Source organism: Lepisma saccharinum, chromosome 2, assembly GCF_977018435.1.
Source record: "Lepisma saccharinum chromosome 2, izLepSacc3.1, whole genome shotgun sequence".
Classification (NCBI taxonomy): Eukaryota; Metazoa; Arthropoda; class Insecta; order Zygentoma; family Lepismatidae; genus Lepisma; species Lepisma saccharinum.
This window is the reverse complement of record NC_139230.1, coordinates 214,484,637-214,511,348: the sequence shown is the minus strand read 5'-3', so window position 1 is coordinate 214,511,348 and position 26,712 is coordinate 214,484,637. Positions and strand designations below refer to the sequence as shown.

General features: G+C 40.7%; 1 protein-coding gene across 1 annotated transcript in view; it reads left to right on the top strand.

The window, feature by feature from the left end:
- Positions 1-26,712, top strand: part of Mitf (transcription factor Mitf) — a 207,294-nt gene that overhangs the window by 34,773 nt on the left and 145,809 nt on the right. The window contains exons 2-3 of the mRNA XM_083117962.1: positions 20,490-20,679; positions 22,628-22,867. Coding sequence (XP_082974088.1) covers positions 20,490-20,679; positions 22,628-22,867 — 430 coding nt within the window. The remainder of the gene's footprint in view (positions 1-20,489; positions 20,680-22,627; positions 22,868-26,712) is intronic.

The window sequence follows — 26,712 nt, the reverse complement described above, 5'->3', positions numbered from 1 at the left end:
GCCAGTTTTTTGTCTAGTAGAATTGTAACTTCCGCGTATTGCAACACTGTTCCTATGAGTCACGTGACGTCTTCTGCAGACGACAAACCTTTCCCGCTTTGCGCATGCAGGCTAAACCGAATGCGCTGTATATACAGCGTGAGCACAAAAACACTCCCTGGTTTTGAAAGGGTATAACTTTAATACCAAAAGTAGTATTCTACAGAAATGTTCACAGTAGTTGTAAAAATTCATAAAGATTTCGTGGTGTTCATTGGAATTACAAATGCTCAATATGCGCGCCACCTGTTACGCGGGAAACATCGAGACGATAATCCAGCTCCAAACACACCTTCTCAAGCGTATCCGGTGTGATGAAGTTGACAGCTGTACTGATGCCTGAAGATGATTCAAGGTTGTGGGTAGTGGAGGTACAAGGACCTGGTCCTTCATGAACCCCCAAAGGAGAAAGTCACAAACTTGTATGTCAGGTGATCGTGGGGGCCACTTGCATATATTTTGATCATTGCGTCCAGCTCGTCCTATCCAACGGTGTGGAAGGTTGTCATTCAGAAAGCTGCGTACAGATTGATGCCAGTGTGGGGGCGCTCCATCTAGTTGTAGAATGTAGTCACCTCTCTCTGCAACAAGTTGAGGAATTAACCAGTCACGTAGCATTGTTAAGTAGCTTTCACCTGTGATTGTTGGCCCCTCAAAGAAGAACGGACCGTACACTCGACGCTCTGACACTGCACAAAAACATTCACCTTGGGTGAGTCACGATCCACATCAAGAGTGGCTTGCGGTTGCTCGCTTCCCCAGATCCTAACATTATGCCTGTTCACTTTTCCACTCAAGTGGAAGGTCGCCTCATCACTAAAAATGATCTTTGTCAGAAAGGTTTCATCGTCCTCCATTAAAGTGTGGATAGTCTCGCAAAACTCACGTCGCTTTACCTTGTCTTGTGGATATAACTTTTGAACCAATTGCAGCCGCTACGGGTGAAAACGCAAACGCTTCCGTAAAATCTTGCTTACGGTAGTTTGTGGCACCTGCAACTGCCTGCTGGCTTGACGTGTTGATTTTCTGGGACTGCGTACAAAGGCTTCTCGCACACGCTCCACAATTTCCTCCGAGATGGACGGTCGGCCAGAATGTTCTTTTCTTTGATCACAAATGCATCCTCTCTCAACAAAAGTTTTATGCCACTGCAGAATGGATTTGTGTGTAGGTGGATCAACATTAAACTTCCGTTTAAATGCACGCTGCACTCTCACAACACTGTTTGTTTTGACAAATTCTAACACGAACCAGCTTCTTTGCTGCGGAGTGAACGCCATTTTCGATGTTACTGCCCTCTACAGGTCCGTAGGCAGGCAGGGGCCAGGGGGGCTCAGCCCCCCTGCAACTGCCATCAGCCCCCTTTACATTAGGTAAACTATTTTGCATAATTTGTTTGCAGTGAAGAGTGAAAATGTAGACAACTCACAACTTTAAGGATAACTCCAAAGAATATGAACAATATCTATATTACATTCGCTCGTTTTGTTTATGAGCAGAAGTAGCTGCAAGTATTTAGGATATTTTCTAGACTTCAGAAAGTTCTTTCATAGGGGAGCTTCTTTATCTGTACCTTCACTGTCCCTGGTGCAACCTCCCGTTTAGACAGAAATCTGTGACTTTGATGTCATCATGCAAGTTCCCTCCGCATCTGCGTCAAAGATCAACAACAGCTCCCAAGTTTTGGGAAGGAAGGGGAGTTTAATTGCTTCGGCCGGGGGTGGAAGAATATAATGTAGGCACTGTGATTAAATTTTGTGCGTTTTTTTGTGTCGTATACATATCTGTATCATCTAAAATAGTATGGGGTGTGTAAGGGATAATTTCTGTATGAGTCAATGGTTTCATACGTCGGAGACACATTTCTTTAATTTTACACAAGAAACTACTTACGGAAATAAGTTTCTCCAAGGTTTACAACGTTCGTCGAGGTATTTTCTTCGGGAAATCATGTATTTTTCAAGAGAAATATCTCACCGACGCACAATTGTCATTGCTTTCATTTGCTTGCCCTACGACAACCGGATGCTCCGTACGTTTGATGACGTAAGCCCCTGTCATTGTTTCAACCCCCTTTTTTTACTATGCTTGCCTAACGTAACCAAACCTAACCTAACCTTATCGGGAATGGTTCGTGGGGCTATCGGTCAGCTACCATGCATAATGGTTCGTGGGGCTATCCGTGAATGGTTTGTGGGGCTATCCGTGTATGGTTCGTGGGGCTATCCGTCAGCTACCCGTGCATATGTATAATGTCCACCCCTGACGAACACGTTAGTAGGTATTTTTCGGTGAAGAAGGTTGAAACACTGCATACCCACAACGTGAGTCAAGATGTGCCCGCCATATCGTGTGTTACGGAAGCGAAGAAAGGAATAAAAAAAGCACTCAGAATGTGAAAAATTGCGTTTGTTTTCGTGTAAAAAGCATAATGGCACCTTGAACCATGTTCCGCAATACGAAATTGGTAAGTACGAACCATGCGAAACACAAAATATCCGATTTTAATGTGTATCCGATCTATGAAACTGTTACCCTAGTCAATTAACACTTCAAGAGATGTTTTAAAATATGTAGAAAAATGTAGTATTTGTGTAGTATATGATATTTATAAATGAATGACCCCCCACACACATAATTTATCTTCATTTATTATTTTTTAAAAAATGGACTTGGTTTACAAAGCCCCCCCCTGGAGATCAATTCTAGCTACGGGCCTGGCCCTCTAGCTACCGAATTCACAACTAGCGATTCTGAAAAGAAAGATATTAAAATATTTTGAGTTAACTGAGCTTTGGATATCAATTTTATCAAAATATTCAAGTAACTATTAATTTTATGACACCTTGAAACCAGGGAGTGTTTTTGTGCTCACGCTGTACAATGACGAACGTTTTCCTCCGGAAGATTTTACGGTTCAGCAACATACTAGGGTGAATCGAAAAGTAAGTTACACCCGACCCGTGTTCCTGTACTATGAGATAAAAGCGGGTTTAGTATGCGAGTAGTCGCAGTGTGAGTATGGCGCGTCGTATTGAGGTGACGTCGAACATTGAGGCGCGCTCCGTCGTCCGATTTTTGTGGGCACAAAGGCATAATCGGAGTGAAATCCATCGGCAAATTGTGGAGGTGTATGGTGAGAATGCGATGTCACGCCCCATGATTGCAAAATGTTGCCAGATGTTCGATGAAGGAAGATCGAAAGTGAACGACGAACCGCGTGTCCGGCGGCCTGCAACTGTGAACACTATCGACAACTTGGAGAGTGTGAATGCAATCATTGTTGCTAACCGCCACGTGAAAATTAAAGAGATTGCAAGTGAACTGAACATATCCTATGGTAGTGCGTCTATGCTGATTCGTGAACAGATGGGTTATCGTAAACTGTGCTCTCGCTGGGTGCCGCGCTTGTTAACCGACGGGCACAAAAATCAACTTTTTGATGCTGCGCTGTCATTTCTTGGGCGTTATTCCACGGATGCTCCTCAGTTTCTGAGCAAAATTATTACACGAGACGAATCCTGGGTGCACCAATACACTCCCGATACATTCACCACCACCAAGAAAAGCCAAAACCAGTCCAACGGTTCGAAAGGTCATGCTGACGATCTTCTTCGATTCCGAAGGCGTTGTTTACAGTGAGTTTGTGCCCCGAGGAACAACAATCAATTCCGCAACATTCTGTGAGACTTTGAAGAAGCTGAGAAAAGCCATTAAAGATCGAAGGGCCGGAAGATTGAGTGATGGGGTTGTTGTTCTTCACGACAACGCTACCCCCCCCCCCCCCCCTACAGCTGGTGTCACACAGGATTTTCTGCAGAAATTCAAGTTGGAAGTGTGGTCTCACCCTCCCTATAGACCCGATTTGGCACCCTGTGACTACCACCTTTTCGGTCCTCTCAAACAAGACCTGGTGGGTCAGCGTTTCGCGTTAGATGAAGTGCAGGAAGCAGTCTCAAAGTGGTTAAATTAAATTCGACTTAATTTTGTTCATGCGTTTTCGTCCAATATTTTTTTTTCTTTCTAATGTGTTTTGTTTGTTTTTTAGAGGGGGTGTAACTTACTTTTTGATTCACCCACATAGATTTTCATAACTCTGACCACTGTCTTGTAAACGTGCTATTCCTAGCCTGTCTCCATGTTCAATTGCCGATTAACAGTTGACAGGCTATAATCGTGCTCGATGAATCAAGACAGGATCCACCTTCTACAATGTATCCGCTTAGCCATAGCAGACTACGAGGAGAGAGTGCCAATCTCTTTTCAGAATGGCTTCCTGGAAATGTTTCATCACATCCGGGAATATAGAGCTATTTTAAAATGGTGAATGGAATCAAATGATTTGTCGCTCATAAATTTAAAGGCCAACTGATTATTTTTAAAAATTGCCTTGTGTATAATATGTAGAGAACGATGTTTTAGAGTAAAATGACCATTTACGTATGATAATTTGATAGTACGCGAGTTCATAGGAAATGCTTGTCACACAAAGTAACCAGGTCCGTGTTTAATATCTGTGATTTTCTTTCGATTTGCGTTTTTTGTGTACATTTTAGTAAATGAAAATTTAGTTATTATTTGATCCGAAATTTTTGTCACAAAGAATGTTTTATTCTTTCATACATTATACAGATTATTTCAACAGTGGTTCGTACAGTAATAACTTACATTAACCATCATTAATCCTCATCGTCGCGATTGGCCAAAAAATAAGAAAACTGAAATCCATTTTTTGGCTTCAATCGAAGTGGCATATTACAGGAACATTACAAAAGTGTGTGTCGCTACCAGAATAGACCAAACATTTGGCGGATGAAAAATATGAACAGGGAACACTGCACGAAACGTTTATACCACGAACTTAGCAAGGGATTAGTTTTCACTGCCCCTTCTTGTTTACAGTATGGCGCGAGCGTAAAGTTACCACAAAATGGGGAAAGATTGTACAACGTGGTTGCTGATAAGCTTAAATGGGAATGGTTAGCACCAAGATCGCAACAGTGCCTATTTTTCAATACTATTCGATATCTACAATCTATAAGGTTCTTGTATAACATACAAGCTTTGCTCATGTTTCAGATATGCATAAGGTCTGTACCATGGAGAGTTTTAAGAAGCGTTGGGCTAGAACTGAGCTCGCTAATAACTACAGTAGTGCCGCCGTACGAACCGGTCCCCAATCACAGCTCAGATCGGCTATTTTAACGAAATCCTTGTTCCCTGATGGCTGCTTCGAGGAGGAGTGTTTGAAAGGTTGCCGCTGGTTGCCAAAAGAGGGGGGGGGGGCAGTAGTAGATCTCATTGGCTGTTTGACCGCAAGTTACTTCGTAGGTTAACGCGGCAACAGAGGGCCACTGCCATAAAGGCGGTCCCCGCGCTGGCGAGACTGTAGGCCCAGAATTTTCATGTAATTACTTATTTTTCCCTTTGTTTTTAGGCAAACATAAATTGTAAATGTTGGCAAGTTACGCTATTAGGAGCGATATATGTGAATTTCATGTTCCATATTTTCACATATTTTGAGGTTTATTACACATTTCCCGTTTACATGTTTTTACATAAAAATGTAATATTTTAACCATCTTTCTGGTTTTTGATTAATTGATTGATTTGGTTAATTTTACTTCACATTTCTGCCACTTTTGGCTAATTGCCAAGATTAAGATGTGTGAGGATATGATGAAGAAACTCTCACAAAAGAGCACCCATGCCAAGACTGGGATTCAAATCCGGAACTCCTGGCGTCGTAGCGTTCATTATAACTACTCCGCTACGGAGGTCGGCTTTTCGTTTTTTGTATTCGGTAAGGAGCTATAATTGTGGGCAATGGCGGCCGTTGCCCCACATTTTGCCACTTTTGCCCCGCACTATGCGAAACCTTATGTGCCAAGGGAAAGTAAACTGCTCTTGCCACCCCGCCCCACCCCGTTTTGGAAGTCATCGCCGCTACTGTTTGTGGGACATAAAAACTGATTTCTCCAACAATCTGGTAATTTTTATTTGATCGTGGCACGACTGTCACCATACGTTCGCTTCGTATTGAAGATGATTTTGTTTTTTTGCGGCTGCTGATTCTTGAAAATGTGACTGTTATTCACGTTATCAATTTATCCGATTATGAATTTTCCAATGTACAGCCACCGGCAAAAAAAATGGGACACTTAGATCCTGAAATGCTCGCTAGCCCGCATGGCGTTATGTGTGTTGCCTAACTCGACGGCGATGTGAGAAGGTCGTTACAAAGTGTTCTTTATACAATCAAGTGAGAAAACTAATATGCAGTGTTTCAAACGTCACGTAATAGTTGTAAAATACGTATACTTGCACTTGGATTTTTACGTTTCCAAGTATTTTTAATACTTTTATTTGCAAATTTGTGCCGTAACCCCTGGAAATTAATTAATGAAAAAATTAGGATAAATGTTTGTCCAAAATGTTAATTTCGGGAGAGAAAAAGAAATTACCAAAGGATCGAAATTGGTAGTTTGTGAGTGACATGGAGAACTTTATGGGTTTTGGGAATATCCATTTCATGAGAGAAGTAGCCATATTCGGTTATCTTTAACCAGGGTTGTTAAAGGTCCAGGAGAGAAAATCAGCAAGGGCAAATGGGTTCTGGACCGTAAAGAACCTTTTTATCTGTAAAGAATTTCAATTCGTTCCAGGAACCTATTTTCCGGATCATTTTAAATACGGTCCCGGAACCTTTCCTCCGGCTGAATTTAAATACGGTCCAGGAACCATTTTTCCGGATCAGTTTAAGTACGGTGCAGGAATCTTTTTCCAGTATCAATGTAAGTACTTTGCAGGAACATTTTTTCCGGATAAATTTAAATACTGTTCAGGAACCTTTTTGCAGATCAATTTAAATTGGATCCAGGAACCTTTTTTTACGGCTGAATTTAAATTTACTCCAGGAACCTTATTTCCGGATCAATTAAAATACGCTTAAGGAACCATTTTTTCAGATCACTTTAAATACGGTCCAGCAACCTTTTTTTCAGGATGAATTTAAATGCTGCCCAGGAACCCATATTCCGAATCAGTTTAAATAGGGTCCAAGTTCCGTTTTGAAATGAAACAATACGTAACTTGGACAGAATTTAAATTGTGCGAGAAAAAAGGTTCCGGTGCTGTTACGGAACCCATTAGAATGTTTGGGCTCCTGGATCTTTAACAATCCTAGGGTTGATTAAATTTGAGGTTTTTTTTAAGTCCACTTTATGTAAAGAAAGGCTAATCACGACTAGACCTAAAGTTTAAAGTGGGATCCGTACCACAATGTGCCTCCGCCGGGTATCGAACCCGGGACTTCTTGATTACAAGGCGACGACGCTACCACTGCGCCATCGGGGATGACCAGGGTTGTTAGAGGTCTAACTAACTAACTAACTCTCTAGCCTTCTTAAACCCGAAGGTTCATGGCTGCAGCAACACAGGCCTTCCATCTGTCCCTATCTTGAGCAAGATCTATATACTCTTTTCCATCCCTACCGATTTCCCTTAGGTCCATCTCGACGTTGTCCCTCCATCTTCGTCTTGGCCTTCCTACTGGTCTCTTACCATCAGGTTTCCCAACAAGAATCCTGAAAACTCCTCTTTCCTCTCCCATTTGTGCCACATGGCCTGCCCACCTAAGTCTTCTTGATTTAATTATTCTAATAATGTCTGGACATGAATACAAATTATGTAGTTCTAAATTATGTAACCTTCTCCACTCACCTGTCTCCTCATCCCTTTTAGGTCCAAATATTTTCCTAAGGATCCTATTTTCAAATACTCTCAATTTATGTTCCTCTTTCAATGTAAGGGACCAAGTTTCACACCCATATAATACTACAGGCAAAATTACGGTTTTGTATATTTTAACTTTTAGATTCTTAGATATTAAACGAGAAGACAAAAGTTTATGAAGAGAGAAGTAACATGCATTTCCTGAATTAAGCCTACTTTTTATTTCCTCTTTAATGTAATTTTCATTTGTTAATATTACTCCTAAGTATTTGAATTTGGAAACTGTTTCAAACGAGTTGTTATCAATAATTAGATTTTGATTATTACCTAACACTTGGTTTCGGCCTGTAAGCATATATTTAGTTTTCTCTTTGTTAACTTCCAAAACTATCTCTTTAGCAGTTTTGAAAAATATTTTAGCATTATTCTTAATTGTATTCACATCATCCCCCAGTAAGTCTACATCATCTGCATATGCTAACAACTGAGTCACACCATTTAATTTTAGTCCTTCTTTAGTTTCGTTTACCTTCCTAACAGCATATTCTAAGGCAAAATTAAAGAGCAATGGAGATAATGCATCTCCTTGTTTTAACCCATCATGAATTGTAAATTTGTCAGACATATTAATACCAACACGAATTTTACTTTCTGTTTCACTGGTGCATATTTTTATCATACTAACAAGCTTCTTAGGTATTCCAAACTCTACTAATATATTATATAATTTATCTCTTTTGACCGAATCATATGCTTTTTTGAAATCAATGAATAGCTGATGGACATTTTGATTATATTCCCACTTTTTTTCAAGTGTCTGTCTCATGTGAAAAATTTGATCTGTAGTTGATCTGTTGCGTTTAAATCCACATTGATAATCACCTATAATTTCATTTCAAGACTAACCCCCATATGTTAGAGGTCCGAGAATTTTAAATAAATTCAATTCCCGTTCGGGAGAGAAAATCAACAAGTGTAAATGTGTTCTAGACCGTAAAGAACCATTTTTCCGAATGAATTTCAATACGGTCCAGGAACCTTTTTCCCGACTGAGTTTAAACACTGTTTTGATGCGATTATTTGGTTATATGATCAGTAATTTACTGCATATTGCCTCCCCACTGTTAGCAACAAACCACGGGTTATCATAGAGGCGGTCACGATATTTTGAATTATGACATAATTTCGGTTTGATATGACTCAATTGTGTAGTGTTTAACTATTCTCGTCTTCATAATTTTCGCTTTGTTATGAAAAAGTTAGTATGGAATGAATTGGTACTAAAGAATTATAAAACATCTTCAAAGGCATTGAACTCGATGTAACTGTCTCTTAAAATTTTCATGTTATAACGGCAACGGTTGGCTTTCAAAACATTCTGTATATTTATTCTAAAGACACCAAGTGTATAATATCAAAATGCTTTATTTGTAGGTTATTTGATTGATTGAATTGTTGTTTTAAGTCCACTTTATGCACAGTAAGGCTAATCGGGACTGGACTTACAGTTTAAAGTGGGATCCGAACCACTTGTGCCTCCACCGGGTATCGAACCCGGGACCTCTTGATTACAAGTCGGCGACCCTACCACTGCGCCATCGGGGAGGCCCTATTTGTAGGTTAGTAGTGAAGATTATGCGCTCCACATGCCCCTAGGAAACATATCATGCTACAGTGACGAGTGGTAGTAGCATTATACTTGAAGACCTTAGGAAAGAAAGGCAATATTTTACAAACTTTTGAGGTTAAACTCAGTCGGAAAAAATGTTCCTGGAACGAATTGAAATTCTTTACAGATAAAAAGGTTCTTTACGGTCCAGAACCCATTTGCCCTTGCTGATTTTCTCTCCTGGACCTTTAACAACCCTGGTTAAAGATAACCGAATATGGCTACTTCTCTCATGAAATGGATATTCCCAAAACCCATAAAGTTCTCCATGTCACTCACAAACTACCAATTTCGATCCTTTGGTAATTTCTTTTTCTCTCCCGAAATTAACATTTTGGACAAACATTTATCCTAATTTTTTTCATTAATTAATTTCCAGGGGTTACGGCACAAATTTGCAAATAAAAGTATTAAAAATACTTGGAAACGTAAAAATCCAAGTGCAAGTATACGTATTTTACGACTATTGCGTGACGTTTGAAACACTGCATATTAGTTTTCTCACTTGATTGTAAAAAGAACACTTTGTAACGACCTTCTCACATCGCCGTCGAGGTAGGCAACACACATAACGTCATGCGGGCTAGCGAGCATTTCAGGATCTAAGTGTCCCATTGTTTTTGCTTGTGTCTGTACTTTAGCATATTACAATTTCATTATTTCAAGAGAACTTCTTAAAATATAATACTATTGAGAAATTAATTTAATTACATTTTTTTGTGCCAGAGAACTAAAAAACAACAGAAATCAGAAATAATACGCACATTAGATATTTTGATATACATACATATTTCAGTATATTTACACGTTTTTTACTATTCCAGGGATTTTTTCTACATATTATGTGCATACTTCGCATATTTGGGTACATAAAAATCCGTACTCTACTAATTACCAACAGACCTTGAACTCGTAGTATGCCCGTAACGTTTGCTCGGTTACAACTATTAATATTGTAGTGAATATGTTTGTTTCAAGTTTGTCTTCCCGGGTCCAATCCAGCTATAACGTACCCTTTGAAGGAGTGAGAAATATTTGGTAGGACATAACGATATCCGTGTTAGTGCAAACACGACAGAGCACTTGGATGCTGCTCAACAATCCGAGCGGTGCAGAAATAGTTTAGTGGCGGGGCAACCAAGGTCTGCTTGCCAGCTGAGTGAAACCTGCGAAGCAGTAGCTTCAGATCCAGTTGTAGTGGACATGAAGAGTGCGAACGGTGTTCCCGTGTGCGCGTTGCAGTGAGGTGTTATGCAGGGCCCGCAGATAGTACGTCCTCGGAAACCAGCTCTTTCGCACGCGGCTTTCTTCCAAAGCGGCTGCAATGTCGGCGATACACACGCTATGTCGAGATCGTGCGGAGCCGTTGCGGAAATCGGCAAATTGTTTAAAACTCCAGCATTTTGTGCGCCTTTCGGCCAAGAGTATAAAAGTTCAAGTTACGGGGGCGAAGACGCGAGGACGAAAATGAACGTCGATGCTCGCACGCAAGCACAGTTGGACGAGTTCGAAGAAATAATCGAAAGAATGGACAAAATGAACGACTGTCGCCAGCAAGACCAAAATCCGGGTTCGTGCAATGGACCTCCGCCTCCGTACATCGGCTGTGCTCCATCTATAGAGGAACCTCCGTTGGAATCCTTGACCCCGTGTTGTAAATCAGATTTGCAAACGGTGCCCAATCATTTAAGTCCATATTGCACACCTTACAATACTCCTCATGTGAGTCCCACTTGTTCGGGTCAGGGCACGCCAAGAAGCAACCATATATCCCCAACCGTTCCTTCGCCAGTGTCGTCGGATTCCGTGAAAATTAACGTGGTCACCGCCGGAATCGACGAGGACCTTGAAATGATACTTGACATGGATCCAGCTATTATGGATGTTAACCACCAAACCCCGTCAGTTGATCGCAGTGAATTGTTACGTCGTCTTCGAACGCATTCTCAGGGTGGGTCCACAGCCTCCAGTGACTGTAGTGCTGAGAGTGGACACCAGGATAAACATGTGAACGACAGTAAGGTGCTTGGATTGCCGCCGCGAACTGGCGGGTATGCTTGCTTTTGTGTGCGTGAAGAGTTTAATAAGGTTGTATAATATATTAAGGTTTTGATGGGATTCTGCGACTGAAAATTGCAGTAGTAAAATTTCCCGAAAAGAAAGTTCCGGTACTGCGTCCTCGAAGGGCTAGCCTCGTTCTCGTCTCGGCACCGTTCCTACATCTGGCAGCCCTTAACGGAAAAGTGTCCTGGGAAGAAGATAGAAAATTAGCAATGTTTCCTCAGTGGAGGTCCTTTTGCCCTTCGAGACTCGACGAGACCGAGAACGAGACAGACCAAACTCGAGACGAGACCTAGACAAGTCTGAGACTCTCGGTCTTGTACGAGACTTGGCTATGGTATTGAAGAAACTGAATAATACCAAATTTGATTTACAATGCGACTTCTTGAGACATATCAAGTGACTATCTGAGTATTTATAGGTTGTATTTGTTTATAATAATTACAAAGTCAATCTGTTCGTCGTGATAGTTAGCATGTGACGCATGGTTGCATTCAGGATAAAATTATGTTTTTCGACGAGACGTAACGTCGAAACTAGGCATGAAACAGAAATGAAACATTACTAAAAGTTGTTTGCCTTAATGGCCTCTATACGCCTTGCAAGTTCCTACAATGACAAAGGCATGCTATGTTCTATGTGTTTTATATTTTTCGAGACGAGACCAAAAATGAGAGACATTTACCATTCGAGACGAGAACGAGACACTGCAAATTTTTGTCTCGATAGCGTCCCTAAATGATCCACCAGAGAGTTTGGGGTGAGCATTAGGCCACTATGAATAGTCTCAACTTATCATACTACGTACCTAAACAATATATGCTGTCAGTTTTTTTTTTAACTATTTGGATAAATGCTTGTGATAAAAATTGCAAACACCTAGCTATCTCCACGAGAAACTGACATTTAGAAATTCCCATTCATCCATACAATACGAGAGGTGGGCGAAATATCGACATTCCGCCACATTCTGCTGTCAGTTTCGAAGGCTCCTTCTCCCTCTGGTCTCCAAGGTTTGGAATGCTCTTCCCGATTACGTTTCATTTGCTACATCACCCAAAAACTTCAAAGAACAAGTCATATTATTTTTATTGCAAAGACAACAATTGAGCATTAGCTCGTACGGCTAAGCAACAAGAATCAAGTAATGTAAAACCATGTATTTTGCAAACACTTATCTCAAACACTTATCTGACACAACGAATATTTCAACCTGTCTGCATGCTCTTATATTATCGATTTGGAAATTGCGTATGTACACGTGTGTATGTGTGTGTGTGTATTAATGTATGTCAATTCTCTTAAAAAATATTATTTTTCATTTATGTCAAATTCATTCATGTTATGTTATATATTTGATTTCAGTATTATAAATATATGTATTGTAACTTTTAATCACCAGAGTTAGGTGGTAGAGCAGCCCAAGGCTGAACCTCGCTCTGTAGTAAATAAAAATACTTTTCTATTCTATAAATCAGACCATATTAGCACCCATGCCTACCAAAGCTGAGTAGTTCAGGTGAGGGGAGTCTTATTCAGAAGTACATTCGACGTTTCTCCCTTTTCCCCCCAGTCATTCTATGTTCTCGAGATGAGACCGAGGGTTTGGTAAACTATATTGAAGATATTTAACCAAATTTTTTTACTGAGACTTCTTCAGACGTTATAATGTATTTGCTGTTCAATTAGGTTGTGTGTGTTTGACATGTTCCAAAAGTATTCAAGTGTCAGTTAATGTAAATGTTTTTCCTAAGCTTTTCTGATTTCCATTTTCGTTCATTGGTGAAACTCAATTAATTTGATACACAACACTATGTAGGCTCCGTACGAACTATAAATTTTAAATACACAAAACATCATGTGAGTGCATTGGCGTTAGGTCCATTGACTTACATAAAACACATTCCTTTTTTCAGGAAAAGCTTGTCTAATTTAAACTTAGTGTGATTCATTAATCCATTTATCGATTGGTGCTTGCCAAGCTAGTTGAAAAGAAATAATACGTTTCGTGGGAAAATATTTTCTGGTTAAATAATTATGTTTAGATTCTTAATGTGACTATAATTAAATTGATTGATTAAGTTGAGTTGCACAGTACGGCTAATCGGGACTGTACCTACAGTTTAAAGTGGGATCCGAACCACTATGTGCCTCTACCGGGTATCGAACCCGGGACCCGTTGTTTATAAGGCGACGACGTGACTATAATTAAAAATACATACTCTTTCTAGACTCGATATTAAATCATTTAACTAAATTTTGTCTTTCAATACTGTCATCTCTTAATTTGGTGAAACAGGGCAATCTGGGAAAGGAATGGCCATAATAATGTGCAAAATGTTATTTGGTCTAGTAAATTATTTCTTAAGTTTGTATCGATTGTTTCAACACGAGACCGAGATTTACCCTTCGAGATCTAGAGGAGTTCGAGAACGACTCAGGCATTCATGACCGAGAATGTGACAGGGTTCTTCATTCAGAGACGAGACTCGCCTACCTACTGTACGCGTAGTTGGCAGACGAATTTTCGCAGCGATACGTGACGTATAAAACGTGATATTGAATTCCTTAAATTTCGAAAACAAAGGGCACTTTAGTAGAAACATGACACATTCTGTTGTGATGGAAGAAATGTCGCTTGGTATTTGCGTTATGTTTTCTCAGAACCTGCATCGAATACCAGTCATGTATACTCTGTCCCAGGAATCTTTGGAGCGAGCAAGATTAAGTTGCATAACATGGAAAGCAAAAAGAAGAATAAATTATAAGGGATAGTGAGAGTAATATCAATTTAAGGGTTGAAATTCTAATTAAACTGAACTCGTCTTTATATAATCAAGTGCATGTTTTTTGCATGCAAGTTTACATAATTTATAGCATGAGAATTAGAAGGTGTTACTAATTCTAACATTTAACTCTTTCATGGAGACTTCTTAATACAAGTTTCCTTTCAGCTTATTTAATGTTGTTTTAAGGTAGTAATTATTTTCGAAGCGTTAACGCGTAATCTAGGAAAGTACTCACTGAATAATAAATTTACATCTTTTGTCATTTTATACATGTCTAGTTACTGTCCTGATGCTTATCCGGTGTTCAAATCTTAGTTAAGGCATGGCAGTTTATGCTGCTCGTTTTCTCACCTATTTCATACGTTCGCCATTCATAATCAGGACAAACATAAACAAACAAACAGTCGTAAAATATAAGAATGCAATATGGTAGTAAAGCCACTTTATGCTCATTTAGGCCAATCATAACTGGATCCAAACCTGGGACCCGTTGTTCACAAGGCGACAGTGTTAGCCATAGGCGTAACTTGGTGGGGTTGACCCCCCAAATTTTCAGGTTTTTTTAAAATTTAGAAGTTAGTGGACCCGAGGAGCAAAGTAATAAAGACTAATATTTGTGATTTCGCAAACGTCACAGTTAATTAATAATTCATCCTTAACGCTGTTTTCATTGGATGGAAAACTTTTCGAAATCTCTTCCCCAAACTTAAGCCCCAGGTTTGATTCTACCCCCTCAAAACTAGGCCCCAAGTTTGATTCCGTCCCCTCGAAATTAGGCCCAATTTGAATCCGTCCCCTGAAAATTAGGCCCAGTTTGATTCTGCCTCCTCAAAATTAGGCCCAGTATGATTCTACCCCTTCAAAATTAGGCCCCAAATCTGATTCTGCCCTCTCAAAATCAGGCCCAAGTTTAATTCTACCCCCTAAAAATTAGGCCGAGTTTGATTCTGCCCCTTCAAAATTAGGCCCCAAATTTGATTTTGCCTCCTCAAAATAATGCCCAGTTTGATTCTGCCCTCTTAATAGTAGGCTGTTTGATTCTACCCCCTCAAAATTAGGCCCAAGTTTAATTCTGCCCCCTCAAAATTAGGTCCCATGGTGTTAGCCACTGCACTATCGGGGCCATTTGTTCGTGTTTTGTTATTTAAGATCATGCTATTTCTACCACATGTACGTGGAAACAACTTTAAAGTTATGTACAGTTTTAAATTTGGAATTTTTCATGTTGTCATGAAGGTAGGCGTGCACTGTGTTTTTTTTTATAATGGAACTTGATTTAGTTTTCTCTCTTACTAATATTAATATTTGTAATAAAAGTGCACATTGCGGAATATGCACATGTATTCGCCGCCGAAATAAAATTACAAGAAATTGGCGCGTGGTTTATGGTACTTTTCTTTTCGCTTAAAGACAATGCATTAACTTTGTGTCGAAGTGACGAAACATCTGTTCTGCTATCTTAGTAAGAGATGGCACTCTTCCAAGTTGCGATATTTTTAAGTCCCAGTGCTTCTGCTGTTGGCGCAAACAGGATTGACGTTTTTGGTGCTGCTAGGGAAGTAAAGATTACGTTTAAGCTGCGAATAACAAATGTGTAGTACGCACATATCGAAAAATGAAAAAAACATTGTCAGCACTGCATACCAGTTTCAATCTTGACAAAATCCACAATGACAATTTCATAGGTTTCATGGTAATGTGAATGAATTACTTGACAACAAAGTACACTACTATGGTAAACAGTTAGCGACTGGTTGCCAAGACCAATCCCAGATTTTCACACAGGAGATGATCAGCATAGGAATCCCGTTTGCAAGATGTGGTAAAGACGTTACTTAGAAAAAAAGTGGCAGTACATACAGGGTCGGCCCCAGAGGTTGGCGTGTGTGGCAACCGCCCACCCAAAAATTCTTCTGTCCACTGTATTTCCCACCCAAACAAGTTCGTAAAAAAAATCTATGCTCTACGGAAGTATTCAATAAGTGTATTCTGGTTTTGACTTGATGCATATTTTTCTTGTGAACGTTGTTGATACTTGAAATGTTCACAAATTATCATTTTATAATACGCTTTCTGTTCTTGGCTGCTGAAATACCTTACCGAGTATGGTTATGAAAATCACAGAAATATATTCTGGAGGTCAATCACCTGGAAAAAGAAGTTAATATTATCTCTCCTTCAACTTTTTAATTTTATTCTACGATCTTAAAATTTGTAAAATGTGATCCAGTTAACACACTCATGATTAGAAGCAGTGCAATATTAGCCAATGAGCTGAGTAAGTTTAAGTCATTGCGCAGATTTTCTAGGAGATGACAAAGAAGGCTATCCGCGCACCACTTAATGATTTTGGTAAGCATAACACACTACGAAACTGGAGGTTTCACTTTCGAACCCTGGGTAAGGCATATACGAGGGCAAATCAATAAGTTGGTTCCACGATTTTTTTTCACAGCAAAATATTGGTCAAAGAAGACGACAATAGGTGTGCAGGAGTAGCAGTTCGTTACTTATTTGTCTACATATCCATCACCGACGGAAATTCATTTTTCCCACTGTGACACCAATTTGGATATGCCAGTGGCATAGAACGTCGTCGGCTGCTGCTGCAACCACTGCCGCACAGCATGTTGCACTTCACGATCAGACGAGAAGTGCTGGTCAGACATTGCCTTCTTCATAGAGGCGAAGAGGTGATAATCAGAGGGCGCCAGATCTGGACTGTATGGCGGATGTTCCATGATTTCCCAGCCGTACCGAGCGATTTTTTCCTTGACCGCCATGGCGACGTGTGGCCTTGCGTTGTCGTAAATGACTTGAACCGCTGACACCAATTCCCAATGGATTTGCAGCACAGGACGTCGTCCCCATAAACAATATTCATCCTCGCGTGAATCTCCGTCTGTCTCTTGCATTCAGCCCAGAAGAACCGCACCACGGAACGCTGCTCCTCGGCCGTCGACGATGTCAGGCGGGTAGCCATGTTTGTCACTGCTGCCATCTGTGGCAGAGACAAAGGAACATTACAAAATCACTCATTATGACCTCGGGTCGGATGACATTTTCAGTACCCAGAAGTTCACTTTTTTGTGATTATCCAATCGTCTGTAAAAAAATCGTGGAACCGACTTACTGATTTTCCCTCGTATAAGGGTAAGTCAGTGGAAAACAGGCCACGCCGTATATCTCGATGTGTAAATGCCGTGGATCCACGAAACTCCTGCCACTGGAAGGGGGTCCGTTGTCGCCCGGGAGATGACAGTCGCGTCGCAGGATGGTGTGAAGCAGTGCGAGTATGATGAAAAAACTATACAGATAAACTTCAGCAAAATTTAGTTCATTTATCTATATCGTATGCATGTATAACGTGATTGTAATATATCTTTGCATATTCAAATTCTATCAACTTGCTAACTATTTTTTCATTAGTTAATGATTTGTTCGATAGTTTCATGGCAATCTCATGCATTGGCGAATTTAGCAGGGAACGCAGGCCACGTGCTCCACAAAAGTGAAAAGTGGATGCATCCCAACAAAGAACAGAAGATAAAGCAACATAGAAGGGATTCCTTCAATAATATCCCCTTCCAAATTGCAAAAGAATACCAAAATTTAGCAAAGCATAGGCTAATCTTTTAGCGACATAGCTTTTCGCTGATGTTTTTCGGAAAGCCTGCGTGGCAACCTTGATGTAAGACGACGCTGACTATCGGTGACATGTCTTTTCTAGATCCTGTCCTTTGTTAACGCTGTCCTTTAGAGACCCTGTCCTTTGTGAACGCCGTCCTTTTGAGACCCTGTCCTTTGTCAACGCCGTCCTTTTTAGACCCTGTCCTTTGTCAACGCTGTCCTTTAGATACCCTGCCCTTTGGCGAGACTAACTTTTGGAGACCCTGTCCTTTGGCGACGCAATCATTTAGAGAGACTGTCCTTTGGCGACGCTATCTTTTGGAGACCCTGTCCTTTCGCGACGCTAACTTTTGGAGACCCTGTCCTTTCGCGACGCTAACTTTTGGAGACCCTGTCCTTTTGCGACGCTAACTTTTGGAAACCCTGTCCTTTTGCGACGCTAACTTTTGGAGGCCCTGTTCTTTGGCGATGCTATCTTTTAGAGACAGCGTCCATTGGAGACCCTGTCCTTTGGTACGCTAACATTTGGAGATCCTACCCTTTGGCGATGCTAACTTTTGGAGACCCTATCCTTTGGATACCCTGTCCTTTAGCGACACTCTCTTTTGTGGACCCTGCACTTTGGCGACGCTGTCATTTGGAGATGTCCTTTGGCGACGCTGTCTTTTGGAGAGCCAATCCTTTGGATACCCTGTCTTTTGGAGAGCCAATCCTTTGGATACCCTGTCTTTTGGCGACGCTATCTTTTGGAGACCCTGTCCTTTAGCGACGCTGTCTTTTGGAGACCCTCTCCTTTGGAAACGCAGTCCTTTTGAGACCCTGTCCTCTGTAGAAACTGTCCTTTGGCGACGCTGTCTTTTGGAGACTTAGTCCTTTGGCGACGCTATCTTTTAAAGAACCTGTCCTTTGGCGACGCTATCTTTTAAAGAACCTGTCCTTTGGCGACGCTGTCTTTTGGCGACTTAGTCTTTTGGCGACTTAGTCCTTTGGCGACGCTATCTTTTAAAGAACCTGTCCTTTGGCGACGCTATCTTTTCTAGACCATGTCCTTTGGCGACGCTGTCCTTTGACAACGCTATCTTTTGGAGACCCTACCCTTTGGCGACGCTGTCCTTTGGAGACCCTTGCCTTTGAAGACCCTCTATTTTTGGGACGCTGTTTTTTGGAGACCCAGTCATTTGGCGACGCTCCGTCTCGAAGACTTTCGTATTTCGTAAAAGACCCCACACAAAAAACATATTTTGGCTCAATGAGTATTTATTTTTCAAGCTTTCTTCTTTTCTTGCTCTTACTGGTTAACTGGTGAGTGTGTTTGCTACCCTGGCCACCCTCTGGCTCCGTCGCTGCTCGTATCGTGCAAGTAAAGCCTAAGGCAAAATGTGTGTGTGTGTGTGGGGGGGATGCCTCCCTCAAAGGTGAAACGCTGTATTTGTTGTTTATGCTAGATTATTCGAGAGAAGGCAGATACTTGCCATTCATGACAGAGAGGGTTTTATAAATGAAGACGAGATGGAGAGCAACACAGGAATTTACAGCTTGCGACAAGAACGAGGTAATGCGAAATCCTCTATTTCTTTCAAGTAGTCCCCCATTTGTCTTCATGATAATCGATTAACATCGTATAATCCCCTCCCGCCGGGAATCGACCTTAGACCGCTCGAACGAAAGGCGAGACCGATAAACATTATCCTATATTTTTGTACGTATATATACACGTTGAAATTTAAACGGTTTGCGTTGTGTAGCGGTTAGCGTGGCGTAGCGCAGCGAAATCCGGAGTTGTAATTATTCTCTCATGCATTCATCAATTCATAATCATCGTTTCGATTAATGTAGAGACAAAGGTGATGTAAAATATAAAACAAAACATTCGACTTCAAACCCATTGCTTATAGAGTTTGAATTCGTATTTGAAAGCCCTTCTGGCCTCGGAGTTAGGAATTTGGGTAGACAACTAATTTGCTACATGCTTCAATACTGCGCTCGATGCAAGGAGCAGCCTATTAGAATCAGTCCTCATTCACAACCCGCTCATGTGTCATTTACACAGTCATATTAATTAGCTTTATTTTCACGTTTTGCAGTCTTAAAGAAAAAATGATCTTCACAAAAATAATCGAAATACCGTTTGCATGAAAGAAGTTGACTGAACGCAATTGAAAATATCAGTAGATTTGCAGATTGTGCAAATGAGCTGTTAAGAGAAACAAATGATATTAGTACGAGATGTTTGTGTTAAATAGTTTGTGCAAGATAAACCAGGTTAACATAATAATGCAGATCCGCGATGTCTAGTCGGGAAGCACTCTATGCTGACCACGCGGGAGTCGCAGGCTCAATTCCCGGGTGGGTGATTTCAGGTGGACATTTTCCACTCTGGGGATCACCAGCCTCTATGGGTACGGAGGTCATCCACAACTGACCTCCACATTTCCTCATATGCCTTCCGACATGTTACAACGTGTGCAGGGGGTAGCTTTACCTTTTAACTTTTAGGAATATTTTCAGTAAGCCCTTTAGCTTGAGCTAAAGCACATGATTGATTACATTTCTTTTTCTTGTTGCAGTCCTCCAACCTTCAAAACCGTGACGCCCACTTCGAGGACGCAGTTGAAATTGGAGTTGATGCGCGAACAGCAACTTCAAGAGCAGGAACGAAGGGACGCTCAGCTAAGAAAGGAGGAGCGACGACCCGTTAGCTCTGCTCTTAATGTTCCTGACATACAGACAATTGAAGTTCCCCAGCAGGTCTTACAAGTAAGGGCTTTAAATGTTCTTACTTACATAGATTTATATTGTAAATAAAACAACAATGTGCAAATTTGAAGTGGAAAAGTCGAAGCCACATTTATGTTTAACAGACATTCGTAACCGGTTAAAAGCAATGACAGGCCGATGCTTTATAAGTATCTTAAATACACAATAATTACTGGAAATGCTTCAGCTGACATCTTCAACACTGTATGTGTCAGTGGTGTATGGTGAGTCCAAAACCAGGGCTATCTCTACATACAGTAAGTAATACCTGCATTTGAAAAGGAAAGCTGTCCGGGGCGAGGGAGTCTTTCCTCGTTCACGTATTGGAATGTCTAATCATTAAAACAACAATAGTAAGTAACGGGCATAAACTATTTCACGCTTATTTCTAAAAGGTAGCAGCCCATAATATGCAATATATAATATGCAAAATAGCATGTGAGTATCAAATAATCTATAATTAACTTTACCTCACATACTTGACCATACACTCCATTCTTCTCTCCTTTTTTGTGAATTTCTGCGTCAATTTTTTGTGAAATGATTCTTGTGAGTTCTTTAAATTGAGAAGAATGTTTTTCTCAGAGGACATAACAGCCTAATTTCATCGCGAGTAGCCAAAAGTGGCAGTAAAGCGACGTTAAATAACAATAATAGCAGTCAAATTGCTCAACCTGGCTTGTCCTCGTGTGGCTCTGACAAGCTTAATTCTCTTTAGAGGGGAGAAAGTTCTTTCAACAGTTGCAGTTGTAGGTAGGAATGTCAATATCAGTTCAGCTAGTTTGTGAACATTACTAAACGTTGTGTCCAAATGATTCAGCTTCATGTAAATTGTAATCTCATTCATTGATTCAATCTTGTACTCGTCTAGAGAGTAAAGCACATTTAGGTTCATTTTTGAGGCGGACTGTTTCAACATTTGAAGCATCCAGTTCCTTAAGTTCTGCCAAAAGATTTTGAGGGAACCTTTCACAAAATGTATAAAATGCTATTACCCCAGTAAGAAAATTTCAATAAAGCATCCCCACAGGAAAGGTAATTTGCATAAACATCCCCCCAGGTACTGCAGTGTCTCCAGCATCCCCCACCTATCCCAAAAGTTGTTCAAGCATCCTCCAGCACTGGTGACTGACGACTTTTGTAGCTACTTCGGGCGTACATTAACGACCAATCTGGCAAATTCGAGTAATATCGTAAAGATGTATATCTTGTACAGTGGGGTCCATGACTATTACCGTGAAATTGGCCATCATCATGTTTGTGCAGTTTATTTGACCCAGTAAGAGCTTCAAGAATTACAAGAAAACTCAAAACAAACTGTTGACAACTTCTTCACCAGCATACATAAAAATCCATCTATTTAAAACACATAGGATGTAAGAGAAAAATTTATGGAAATAGTTATGGACAATTTGCCGAGAAATACTAGTGGATCCCACTGTACTTGGGTACTGCAAGTGGTACAGCTTGCTCTCATCCACATAATTAAGTTCCCAAGGAAAATGTTTCCTCATACAAACCTTAACGTGAATTTTTTCGTCAACATGGAAAATTCACTCTCACATCAATTACATACGTTTTACCACAGTGTAGTTATTCATGTAGTTGTTGGCAGCATTGTCGTTTTTTTTAGCGCCGGCCTCCGTGGCAGAGTGGTTAGCATACGCGCTACGACGCCGAGGTCCCGGGTTCGAATCCCCGCCTAGGCATGGGTGTTCTTTGTGAGTATCCCTTCATCAATTTCATATCATCACTCATCCTCATCATCGCGATTAGCCAAAAGTGGCAGGAAAGCGAAGTAAAATAAACCAAATCGATCGATCAATCAAACCGAATAGGAACTAATGTTAAGAAATGTCAGTTATTAATGATTTCTTGTAATAGATTTTGAACTAGTTCTTCTCTCTTGTGCAAACATTTGAAAATGCCTCTTCCTCTTTCTTCCCAGGTGAGAACTGTGCTAGAGAACCCGACTCGTTACCATGTGATTCAAAAACAAAAGAGTCAAGTTCGGCAGTACTTGAGCGAATCCTTCCAGAGTGGTGGCGGGGAATCCGGACTGGGTGTGAGCTATGAGAGTGGCAGGGGAAACGTTCCTTCGACCATCCAACAAATGGCTGTAGGTGCTGCGAGTCCCGAGAATGTCATGTCTCCTGGCCTTAGCTCCGTTGCTACGAGTGCTTCTGATGTAAGTAGAAAACAAATACTTTGTGCAATTATATGTTTCCATCCATATGTATTTATTGTTTTTATTACTGTCGTGAAGTTACGTAGTTTGTCTTTTGTAGCGAGTTCCATTCAAGCGACCGTTGCCTTCCATAACATGTCTTTTTTTGTGTAACTTAGTGTTATTTGTAAATTGTCAACTATCTTTGTGCATGTATGATACACAGACAGGAGAAGTAGTTTGTTTGGAATAACCAAAAATAGTTCCTTGTAACCAAATGTTTATTTAAATAGGCGACAAACAAATGGTTGTCCGCCAGAACCAAATGCATTAAGTAATCGTGCACATTTGCTTAGAATTAACAAGAAAAAAGAAAGAAAAAAAATAGTCAAAATTACCAAATTAGTAAAGGCTAGCAATTTTTTTGTTTGCGGTTACCAGAAAGCTTAACCAAACGTGTTTTGTTAATTGATACAAATCCGTTTTTTTTTCGTGTAAGAAAAGAGCCATGATAATTCTGCTTCATAGCGCAAGAAGTAACCAACGGTAATTCCATCAAAAACTTTCATCAATACGTTACTTACGTAACAATTTTTTAAAAATAAAACGTAAGTAGATATAATATTCCGTCTGCCGTTTTTCATTTATCTTGTTTATTTGCCTAAGCAACCTCCGAATTAATTTGCTTTCAAGTTGACTCGCCGTTAAGCTCTCTGGTTTCTCCAACACTGTTTATATTTCTGAATTGCATTTATAGCTTTACTGACTATAATTCCAAAAAATACATGGCACTAGGAATGTGTTGACAATCCTCATACGCCTAGTTTCTCAAGACGCCGTGGTATGTGCTGCCACCGTGTGTGGCTAGTTGATGTCTCCTAAGACCAGAAGTCTGACCTTCACAGTTACACATCCACATGGCACCTGCGCTTAACGTCATAAGAATAACTTCCTAACTACCGTGCTAATACTTTAGGCATTGCTAGATTCCCATTTGAGTGCTAAGTATAGTAAGCCTGCAGCCAAGGCATGGTTGCCCGCCCGAAACTGATGCCAGAAGTTGTTTAGAAGTAGTTCCTCGATGCTTCAGATAATTGGCTGGTAGTCCACCGAGTCTTTCTGTTTCGGGTATTGTACGTCTCTTTTCTTCCTCGCGAGTAAATCGCGACGATTCACTCTGTTTGGTCGATTAAACTTTTCGACTAAGTTTGTGTCCCGGACAGAGCGTGAGTGGTAGTTCCATTTGTTCTTTCACCTTATCCTTCATCCTCACCATTACGATTAATCCACTAGAGTTTGAAAAGCGATCTCCAATAACCAAAATATAATACAAAAACTATTTAAAGCGTTCAGATGACTACGTATTGGGACTAAAGACAACTTAAGACCTATCAAATAGTAACTCAACACGACGTAAGTTGATTGGCCCGTCCGTCTGCCGTTCGAGGGACAGCAATCATCCGAGGTGACAAACTAGCAAATGTTTGAAAATTTCTAAATTTGAATAATTTAAATCGCATAAATTATACCGATTCGCCACCCCCTCTGTCTGCGGCAGTAAAGTAATCGAATGTCAACAATCGATCAATTTTTACTTCCATTAAACCATCGAACACAATCGATACCTATCAATTACTAGACCTACAAAGCAAAAATGTAGTCGACTGAAAGATCTATACAGCGATATAAATATCTCGATCGGCACATCCGTCTGTCTACTGGAGCCAAACAATCGAAAGTGAGCAAATGATACATCTTGATTCTTCAGAATCTCAGAATCACCAAAAGATACAAACATGTTATTTTGTGCAGGGAGAGAGAAATACCGTAAGTCGCTAAAGTATTCTGGATATCACTATTCGTTGGTATGTTAGTAAACAATCGAACCATTTTATCTCTCTTGCTACCTCGTTAATCGTAAATCTGTGTTATTAAAATGAACGCATGCCATTAACCTGATTGTGATGCCTAATTGGCTACACACTAAATGCATCAAATTGGTGCACGTTTGGTGCATCAGTTTACGCAGTTAAACGTAGCGATGCATTTTTAGTGGATCACACGGAACAGCAGCTGATGAAAGTACCCTTTGATCCTGTGCATTATGGTTCACGAAAAGTGCATCATTGGTACTATAATAATGTTAGTGTGGTCAACATATTTGTGTGGTGTAAGGGGTGACCCTTGCGGAGGACACCCAAACGTCAACCTCCAATCCACGTAGTACATCCCATTTACTACCCTGGCGTCTGAACTCACGGCCAGTATAATCCTCCGTGGGGCTCGAGTTGTGTCGTCCCTATTTGTTTGTGATTTTCCTTTCACCCATTTCATCTTATCACCATTCATTCTCATCTTCGCGGTTAGCCAAAAGTGGCAGAAAAGTGAAATAAAATAAATCAAAATCAACGTACTTGTGTCAGTTGCGACACTTTTGCGTTCTGTGTTAACACAAAGCATTGAATGAAGCTAGGAGGTGACAGCTACAAAAAAAAAAATACAGGGTGGGCCATATTAATGGGACACATTTCAAATGCATATGAGGAGCATGTAGGAAGCAACATTTATTACCAAGTATGTGGAAAACACTGCCAAAGGACGAGAGTTTTGCACTGTGTTCAGTGTTTGAAGATTACATCCCTGAGATGGACACCACCTTGACGAGAACATTCTTTGGCTCTAACAGTCATGTTCAGCATAGTTATTCGCAGGGTATCGGCTCGGATGGCCGCTATCTCCCTTCGGATGTTGTCCTTCAGTTCATTGATGGTAGTGGGCCTTGTGGTGTACACCTTTTCCTTTAGGTAACCTCACTTGAAGTAGTCCGGTGGAGTTAGATCCAAAGATCTGGATGGCCAATGGACATCACCGAATCTCGAGATGAGCCGTCCCGGGAAGTGTCGTCGAAGTGTTGTCATTGACACTACTGCTGTATGACTAGTGGCACCATCCTGCTGCAGCCACATGCCCCTTAGGCCAAGCCGTCTCATTTCGGGTATAAAGAATGTTCGTAGCATCGTGTCGTACCGCTCAGCGGTGACTGTGACGGTGTCATCCTGTTCGTCCTAAAAATAATAGGGGCCTATCTCACAGGTATAACTCACTGCATACCACACAGTAACCTTGGCACTGTGCAATGGCTTTTCATGCAAAACTTGCGGATTTTGTCTTGCCCAGAATCGACAGTTTTGTTTATTAACATACCCACCCAGGTGGAAATGTGCTTCATCTGACGTGATCAAGTGTTGCACAAAGTCATCACCTTTGCTGATTCACCAATTACAGAATGTGGTTTTGTGAACCTTATTTTAGTGGAACAATTTATGCACCACCAGTAACTTGTGCGGATACAGTTCTAAGTCCTTTTTGAGGATTCGGCGCACACTGGTCCGTGGAATATGAAGTTGCTGACACAATCGCCGAGTTGACTTCTTTGGACTTAGTCCATGGCATTGGACACACGTTCAATGTTTATTGCACTACGAGACGATCGAGGTCTCCCAGGGGACCATATCTTGTTGGCATTTGCAGTCTCACGAAAGTTGTGAACTGCACGCAGTATGATCTTTCGGGATGGTGCTACCCGTTTCTGTAAATGGTGTCTGAAACCATGGGCGTCCGGAAGGGGGGGCAAGGTGGACATTCCCCCCTAGAAAATTAAAGTCAACCAAAAATTATGTATTTCACACATATAATTTCATTTTAGCCACAATAATATGTGTTAATTATTGCATTAACACCATAAATTCAATTTTAAGCAATGTTTTTTTTGTTTAGGGAATTACACTCTTTTGGGGGGAAATGTGACTTCTTTGCCCCCCTTGAAAAATACCTTCTTTGCCCCTCCCTGGAAAAAATCCTGCGGA